We start from the raw sequence: 9,689 nt of genomic DNA, 5'->3' as shown, positions 1-9,689 counted from the left end.
ACTGCCCTTCATCGGGAGGAAAAACCTCCCATCCACTGGTCTGTCCTCCCGTGAAGCTCCGGCTGCCACCCCCTCCCGCGGACTGGTCAGTGCCTCAAGCTCTCCACGGCCCAGCTTACTTGTTGGCGGGAACCGGCTCTGCAGCGATGGCGGCAGTGGCTGTGGACTCTGCGGCCATCGTTCCCCTGAGGTGGCGGACCAGCGAGCGGAATAAAGCTTGTGAGGAAAACAGCGAATTTGAGACACCGAAGACTTAGGAACAGAAAATGGCAGATTAGAGACTCCGCGCGGCTGAGGCCCTCTTATATGGCAAAGCCTTTCGCCCCGCCCATTCACTTCCGGGCCCTCCCCCCTGAGGTTTAAAGGGCCAGGACTCAGCTGCAGTCCCGTCGTAGTACACCCCCACTACCTATAGCTACGCGGAGTACTTTGCCTGCCTGGCTCGCCTTCCCCCAAAAAGCAACTGTCTGCTTCTCTGGCATGTCGCGTAAGAAGAACCGGAATCTTGGTACTATGAGTCCTGACAGGGCGCTGGCCAGCAGCTTCCACAAAAAGGGAGCCCGAGGCCGCTCTGCATGTTTGAAGCAAGTACCCGAGGTTCTCCTTCCGACCTGGATACTCGGGGAGGTGAACGAGATCTTCTGTCTGACCTCTCAGTCGGAACGGATGGACAAGCAAGAGTCGAGCACGGGTACAGCTACAACGGCTAGAACTGTTCTTGGTCAGAGCCGCATCGCTCTGGGCCTCAGCAACAAATGACGTAAGAAAATGCAGTCCTCGGATTGGCTACAGCTGAACCTACCGCGCTTGATTCAAAGCTCAGGGCCGCGCGGCTGGATGCTGGCTCCTCTCTGCTGGCTTCCCCCTTCGGCTGGCCCAATCCACTGACTTCAACCTCTTCGGCCCTACCCAGACTCCAGATCAAACTGGCTCCCAGATCTTTTTGTCCAGTCTTTGAGCTGTGATTCATCTTGTGCCCACTACGTGTGGAGGACCCCTGGTGGTGCCGTGCTTAAAGCGCTCCGCTGCTAACCGAAAAGCAGGCGGTTTGAAGCCACCAGCCTCTCCGCCGGAGAAAGATGTGGCAGTCTGGTTCCATTTTGGGGCAGTTCTACTCTGTCCTATAGGATTGTTACGAGTCGGAATCGACTCCATGGCAATGGATTTTTTGGGTTACAGGCAGGGGTACTGTGCTTAGATGCTTTACAGCTGTCAGCCATCTTATTTAATCTTGACAACAACGCTACTAAATGAAATTGGTTTTATTAGCCCAGGACTTCAGTTAGTTCCTGTTAGAACTGTGCTGAGAATTTGCATTCCTAAGGAGTTCCCTGCTGAGAATTTCCATTTCTACCCCAAATAGAAAGCAAAAACCAAACCCATCGCCGTCGAGTCGATTCCGACTCATAGCAACCCTATACAACAGAGTAGAACTGCCTCATAGAGTTTCCAAGAAGCGCCTGGCAGATTGGAATTGCCGACCTCTTGGTTAGCAGCCATAGCACTTAACCACTATGCCACCAGAGTTTCCACCCCAGATATACTGAATCCAAATCCACGGTTTAACAAGATTTCCAGGTGATTCTTATAACTTCCTGGAACTTGTTAGAAATACAAATTCTGAGCAGGGGTTTGGACAGAACAAACCAGTTCGAAGCCCTGTTAGCTCCATTTCATAGAAAAACAAAGTTCAAGGAAAGCGTGACTTGCCCAGCAAGCTGCAAGACAAGTCAGTTATGCAAAGCAATGTGTCTCATTCCTGCAGTTGGATTAGTAAAAGATAACAGGGAGGCTAAAATGAGGCTGAAATGACTGCCCATCTAACACTTTGGTCATCATCCATTCCCTCCACCAGGACCCAGTCTACAGTGATCAGAACAGGGATTTTATTTCTGTCCAGCTTTTGCACACTCACTGAGATTCCTTGGGAAGATTCTTATTCCAGTCTTACAAGGCTAGGGCAGGTTGAAATCTTTGGAGCTATAACCAAATCATGTAACCTTTTAATAAGACTCGGAATTGACTTGACAGCAGTGGGTTTGGTTTTTATCCATTTCTTAAGGATATTGTGAAAATCAGAGGTAATGATTGTTAGAACAGCACTGTGCCTGGCTTATGCTACCAAAACCCAAACCAAACCCATTCCTGTCGAGTTAATTCCGACTCATAGCGACCCTCCAGGGCAGAGTAGAACTGCCCCATATGGTTTCCAAGGAGCTGGTGGGTTTGAACTGCTGATATTTTGGTTAGCAGCTGTAGCTCTTAACCACTACACACCAGGGTTTCCAGCTTATGCTAAGTAAGCGCTCATTAAATGACTACCACAATCTGATAGTATGGTGACTTGGAGGGTTGACTTGATAGTATGGGGATCTCTCTAGAGCCCTTCAGCCAGGCTAGGGCCCAAGAAACCCTAGTCCAGTTACTTGTGTGATCCATTCATCTGTTAAACTAATACTCACTGAGCACCTGTAGTGGTAGAGCTTTTTACTAGGTCCTATGAAACCCTGGTGGTGTAGTGGTTAAGAGCCATGGTTGCTCAACAAAAAAGGTCAGCAGTTTGAATCCACCAGGCCCTCCTTAGAAACCCTATGAGGCAGTTCTACTCTGTCCTGTAGGGTTTCTACGAGTCGGAATCCATGGCAATGGGTTTAGGTTTTTTTGGTTTAGGTACAAAAGACGTGGTCTGGCATTGAGGAACTCAGTCTTATGAGAAATAATTTTAAAATATATTTTAAATCCATCTACTTCTCTCATCTTTAGTGCTACCGCTCTAATCCAAGCCTTACCTGTTGCTGTTGATTCCAACTCATAGTGACCCTATAGGTCACAGTAGAACTGCCTCATAGGGTTTCCAAGGAGCAGCTGGTAGATTCCAACTGCCAACCTTTTGGTTAGTGGCCATAGCTCTTAACCACTGCAACACCGGTGCTCCAATCCAAGCCTATCCACCATCATCTCTTGCCTGTACTAACCAAACCAAAACCAAACCCAGTGCCCACCGAGTCAATTCCGACTCATAGCAACCTTATAGGACAGAGTTGAACTGCCCATTAGTTTCCAGGGAGTGCCTGGCGGATTTGAACTGCCAACCCTTTGGTTAGCAACCGTAGCACTTAACCACTACGCCACCAGGGTTTCCTTGTCTGTACTGCTGGTCTCTATTTAACGCTCTCCAGCAGTCTCCTTCAAGAGCTTGCCATTGCTCTTAGAAGAAATTTTGAGCTCCTTATCATTGCTTACAAGATCCTACATGATCTGAATCCAATTCACCTCTCCTAATTCATCTCATATTACTCCCCTTCATTCCTCATACTCCACCCACACAGATCTTCCTGTTCTCAGATTGCCTAAGCCCTTTCTCATTCCAGGCTCTTTGCACTTGCTGCCTCTCTGCCTAGAAAGCTCTTCTCCCAATACTTTGAATAAATGGCTCCTACTCATTCTTTGTCAGAATCAACTCGACGGCACTGGGTGGTGTTTTGGACTCATTCTTTTGGCCTCATCTCAAATGTTGTCTCCCAAAAGTGGCCTTCCTTGACCACCCAATCAATAATTGGGTGATAATTTCTTCCCTTGGATAATTTCTTCCATTGTACTTATTAGAATCCAAAATTAGGTACTTGTTTATTATTATTCCTAAGTATATAGGCTCCATGTGACTTTCTGTCTTGCTTACAGCTAAATTCCCAATATACACAATACTTTCTGACTCATATGAACTGTCCAAAATGAACTTGTTAAATGAATAAGGCAATCATAGTATAATTATAACAGGAAAAAGTTCACTCAAAAGTCTACTTAAAATAGGAATCAAGATTTCATAGTAAATAATGGGGGTAAAAGGGACTTTAGGAAAAAAATAAAATTATATTTGACAAGGATTAGGAGGACTTCCGATCAAAGGTTGTGGATTGAACTCATACAGTTATATCCACTCCTTCTTGAAATCCAACTACATAACAATAAAGTTTTTTTGTTTTGTTTTTTAAGGTGTAAACTCACAAGATCATAGAGAACGTGAGAGAAAACAACAGCAACAAAATTTTAGAAGCCGGAAAAGAGGTGGACAAATGGTAACAGACCTAGTACACTTGAGAAAAGAGAAGCCCAGTAGGGAAAGCCAAAAAGCAGCCAGACTGACAATACAGAAACCACAAATGGCTCAGGAATTGGCTGCACCAGGTACCTCGAAGAGTACGGATGATGATGAGGTTGAAAAATGTAGGTTAGGTTGGAAGTATTTTAAGAAGCAGTTAGACCTCCAAACCTTCTCCGCAAAATCAATAGAAGACTGAAGGTTATTCTCTGGAGAGGATAAAATAAAAAGGATTTGAATTGACTGAAAGCTGAAGGTAGAAAATACATACTGAAAAGAGAGGTATTAATATTTATGTATGAAATATAGGGACCTTGTGACAGACTGCTAGTTTTCTCTCAAAATCTTTTTTTCTCTTCTTCTATAGTAGTAATAGGATCCTGAGTTTTTTCACATTTTTTTTATTGTGCTTTAGGTGAAAGCTTAAAAAAAAAAACCAAAATTAATTTCTCATACAAAAATCTATACACATATTGTTACGTCACCTTAGGTGCAATCCCTATAATGTGATAGCACACCCCTCTACTCAGGTTTCCCGTGTCCACTAAACCAGTTCCTGTCCCTTCCTGCCTTCTCATCCCCCCTCCAGACAGGAGCTGCCCATTTGGTCCCTTGAATGTGCTTGTGCTTGAACTAAGAAGCACACTCTTAACAAGTATTATTTTATGCTTTATAGTCCAGTCTAATCTTTGAAGAGTAGGCTTCAGCAATGCTTTTAGTTCTAGGTTAACAGAGCGTCTGGGGGCCATGGCTTCAGGGGCTCCTCCAGTCTCAATCAGACCATTAAGTCTGGTCTTTTCATGGGAATGTGAGTTCTGCTCCACACTTTTCCGTCAGGGACTCTCTGTTGCATTCTCTGTCAGAGAGGTCATTGATGGTAGCCAGGCACCACCCAGTTCTTCTGTTTTCAGGCTGATGGAGTCTCTGGTTTATGTGGCTCTTTCGTCCCTTGGGCTAATGGGTCCCGGGGTTTTTGTGTGTGTGTGTGTGTTTTCCCCTTTGATTTATTGGTTAGTTGACTGATTTTAGTGCATAACCATGGGAATAAAAACCAAGTTGTCAATGTCCCTTAGAATTGAAGTGCCCACATGATGACATTCTGCTCAACAGAAAATGAACAGAAGTGATGTGTGCAACTTCCACACAGAGACATCAAAGGGAAGGGACTTATCTTTCAGAAGATATAGTGGTGAACCATCTTATATCCATCAGGGCAATATCCCAGGAATGACAAAACAATAAGACAGGAAACCTAAATTCCTAATACCATGAAGCCACCATACCTATTCTGGACTGTTTACTTTCAAAATGTTATGCAAGACAGAGGTAGGGCCAAGATGGCGGAGTAGTCAGGCATTTCCAGTGGTCCTCTTACGACAAAGACCTGAAAAAACAAGTAAATCGATTATATATGGCAATCTAGGAGCCCTGAACATTAAAGGCAAAGTTGAGGAATCAGACTGAGTGGCAGGGGGAGGGAGAGACAGTTCAGACACAGCAAGGAGTTGCCAGACATGACCCAGCAGGCACCGGCACCCTGCAGGCCAGATCGGCTGAGGAGCGCAGTGAGGCAAGCAGTGGTGATGGGGACTCATTTTTCACATCGGGAGAGACCGAGCAGTGGAGAGTGTGCTCAACCCTCCAGAACCACTGAAAATCAACCCTCAGTCGCCAAATGGTAAGTACGTGCATCTAACCTACAGCGCAAATCAAAAACACCCTGTTTGGAAAGAACCTCTCTCCCTGCTCTGTGCTAGTCCTGGACCAGCTTCAGTGATTGCTGATTGCCACTTGCCCTGGGCCAGAAGTGGGGCCCGTCATGCTCCCTAAACCATTCTCCAGGCCTGGGAGAGGGAACAAATTAACAAACACGAAAAAATGATCTGCCAGCTCCCCTAAGCTGAGAACTCAGGGGAGGCACAGTTCCTTTGCCTAGACACAGGCATAAGGGGTCCACGGACTTTGAATGCTTTTCACACCTGCATAGACCTTTGTGGGGCCATTTCAACAGTGTAGGCCCTCATTCATACAGTACAACGGTATATACGTGAAGCCTAAATTGGCTGTATCAGATATGGTGGAGTGGCAGATTTGTGACATTTTACACAGCTCTGCCCATTAAGCAGGGTCCTCACCTACCCACGTCAGGGGCCTGAGGATTGGGGTTCCACCCACACCACCTAGCAACCTGTAACGGGGGTCCAAGAATAAGTGGTGCCTCCCAGCCAATTAACCAACAAAACCAAAAAGAAGTAAAAGATTCTTTATTTGCAGATGATATGATCTTATACACAGAAAACCCCAAAGAATCCATAAGAAAACTACTGGAACTAATAGAAGATTTCAGCAAAGAATCAGGATATGAGATAAACATACAAAAATCAATTGGATTCCTCTACACCAAAAAAGAGAACACCAAAGAAGAAATCACCAAATCAATACCATTTACAATAGCCCCCAAGAAGATAAAATACTTAGGAATAAGTCTAACCAGAGTTGTAAAAGACCTATATAAAGTGTCACTATAAGACGCTACTGCAAGAAACCAGAAGAGACCTACATAAGTGGAAAAACATACCTTGCTCATGGATATGAAGACTCAACATTGTGAAAATGTCTGTTCTACCCAAATCAATCTACAGATAAAATGCAATCCTGATCCAAATTCCAATGGCATTTTTTAATAAGATGGAAAAACAAATCACCAACTTCATATGGAAAGGAAGAGACCCCATATAAGAAAAGCATTACTGAAAAAGAAGAACAAAGTGGGAGGCTTCGCATGATTTTAGAACCTATTATACCATCACGGTAGTCAAAACAACCTGGTACTGGTACAAAAACAGATACACAGACCAATGGAGCAGAATTGAGAATCCAGATGTAAATTCATCCACCTATGAGCAGCTGATATTTGACAAAGGTCCAAAGTCTGTTAATTGGGGAAAAGACAGTCTCTTTAACAAATGGTGCTGGCATAACTGGATATCCATTGGCAAAAAAAATGAAATAAGACCCATACCTCACACCATGCACAAAAACTAACTCAAAATGGATCAAAGACCTAAACAGAAAATCTAAAATGATAAAGATCATAGAAGAAAAAATAGGGACAATGCTAGGAGCCCTAATACATGGCATAAAGAGAATACAAAACATTGCTAACAAACACCAGAAGAGAAAGTAGACAACTGGGAGCTCCTAAAAATCAAACACTTATGCTCATCAAAAGACTTTATCAAAAGAGTGAAAAGACAACCTACAGTCTGGGAAAAAAACTTTGGCTATGACAAACCTGATCAGCATCTAATCTCTATCTCTTTGCAAGATACTGCAAAGCCTCAACAACAAAAAGACAAATAACCCAGTTAAAAACTGAGCAAAGGATATGGACAGGCACTTCACCAAAGACATTCAGGTGGCTAAGAGATACATGAGGAAATGCTCACGATCATTAGCCATTAAAGAAATGCAAATCAAAACTACAATAAGATACCATCTTACCCCAACAAGGCTAACATTAATCCAAAAAACACAAAATAATAAATGTTGGAGAGGTTGTGGAGAGACTGGAACACATACATTGTTGGTGGGAATGTAAAATGGGTCAACCACTTTGGGAATCAATTTGGTGCTTCCTTAAAAAGCTAGAAATAGAAGTACCACAGCAATCCCACTCCTTGGAATGTATTCTAGAGAAGTAAGTGCCGTCACATGAATAGGTATATGCACACCCATGTTCATTGCAGCACTGTTAACAATAGCAAAAAATGGAAACAACCTAGGTGCCCATCAACTGATGAATGGATAAACAAATTATGGTATATTCATGCAATGGAATACTAGGCAATGATAACAACAATGAATTTGCGAAACATAACATGGGTAAACCTGAAAGGCATTATGCTGAGTGAAATTCGCCACAAAAGGACGAATATTGTATGAGACCAGTATTGTAAGAACTCAAGAAAAGGTTTAAACACAGAAGAAAACATTCTTTAATGGTTTTGAGTGTGGGGAGGGAGGGAGAGGACTATTCATTAACTAGATAAAAAAAAAAAAATAGCAGATAAGAATTATCTTAGGTGAAGGGAAAGACAACACACAATACAGGGGAAATCAGCACAACCAGACTAAACCAAAAGCTAAGAAGTTTCTGAATACAACCAAACACTTCCAGGGACAGAATAGCAGGGGCGGGTTCTGGGGACCATGGTTTCAGGGGATGTCTAGGTCAACTGGCATAACAAAATGTATTAAGAAAATGTTCTGCATCCCACTTTGGTGAGTGGCATCTGGGGTCTTAAAAGCTTGCAAACAGCCATCTAAGATGCACCAGTTGGTCCCAACCCACCTGACGCAAAGGAGAATGAAGATCAGCAAAGACACAAGGAAAATATTAGCCCAGGAGATGGAAAGGGCCACATAAATCAGAGACTCCATTAGCCTGAGACCAGAAGAACTAGTTGGTGCCCGGTTACTGCCAGTCACTGCCCCGGCAGAGAACACAACTGAGAGTCCCTGACAGAGCAAGAGAAAAGTGGGGTGCAGAACTGAAATTCTAGTAAAAAGACCAGGCTTAATGGTCTGACTGAGACTGAACGGACCCCAGAAGACATGGCCCCCAGACTCTCTGTTAGCCCAGAACTGAAACCATTCCTAAAACCAACTCTTCAAAGATTAGACTGGACTATAGTAACATAAAATGATACTTGTGAAGAAAGTGTTTCTTAGCTTAAGTAGATACATGAGACTAAATGGGCAGCTCCTGTTCAGAGGCGAGATGAGAAGGCAAAAAGGGACAGGAGCTGGTTGAATGAACATGGGAAATCCAGGGTGGAAAGAAGAGTGCGCCGTCACGTTATAGGGATAGCAACTAGGGTCACATAACAATGTCTGTATAGATTTTTGTACCAGAAACTAACTTGAACTGTAAACTTTCACTTAAAAATTAAAGCACAATAAAAAAGATGTTATGCAAGAGAGAAATAAACTTCTTAGATATATCCATCATAAGTATAAATATATATACACGTATATATCCACATATACACACATTGAAGATCAAAGACCACAGCCTTCAGTATGGATTACACCTGAACATAAAGAAAACAAAAATCCTCACAACTGGACCAATGAACAACATCATGATAAACAGAGAAAAGATTGAAGTTGTCAAGGATTTCATTTTACTTGGATCCACAATCAACAGCCACGGAAGCAGCAGTCAAGAAATCAAAAGACGCAATGCATTGGGCAAATCTGCTGCAAAGGACCTCTTCAAAGTGTTGAAGACCAAAGATGTCACCCTGAAGACTAAGGTGCACCTGACCCAAGCCATGGTATTTTCAATCGCATCATATGCATGTGAAAGCTGGACAGTGAATAAGGAAGACCGAAGAAGAGTTGACGCCTTTGAATTGTGGTGTTGGCAAAGAATATTGAATATACCATGGACTACCAAAAGAACGAACAAATCTGTCTTGGAAGAAGTGCAACCAGAATGCTCCTTAGAGCCAAGGATGGCGAGACTGTGTCTTACATACTTTGGACATGTTGTCAGGAGGGATCAGTCCCTGGAGAAGGACAT

The 9,689-nt window shown here is 43.4% G+C and overlaps 1 protein-coding gene across 3 annotated transcripts in view; it reads right to left on the bottom strand.

The window, feature by feature from the left end:
- The window catches only part of NASP (nuclear autoantigenic sperm protein), a 57,592-nt gene extending 57,292 nt beyond the window's left edge, over window positions 1–300 (bottom strand). The window contains exon 1 of one of the 3 annotated variants that reach the window (XM_049879149.1): window positions 120–300. In XM_049879149.1, coding sequence (XP_049735106.1) covers window positions 120–178 — 59 coding nt within the window. In that variant the 5' untranslated portion in view covers window positions 179–300. The remainder of the gene's footprint in view (window positions 1–119) is intronic. The other 2 variants (XM_049879151.1, XM_049879150.1) reach the window with 2 other exon arrangements.
- Window positions 301–9,689: the final 9,389 nt, after the last annotated feature.

Source organism: Elephas maximus, chromosome 3 (genome assembly GCF_024166365.1).
Source record: "Elephas maximus indicus isolate mEleMax1 chromosome 3, mEleMax1 primary haplotype, whole genome shotgun sequence".
In the NCBI taxonomy this organism is placed as follows: Eukaryota; Metazoa; Chordata; class Mammalia; order Proboscidea; family Elephantidae; genus Elephas; species Elephas maximus.
Note: the sequence above shows the minus strand (reverse complement) of the source record. Positions and strands in the feature narration are given on the sequence as shown.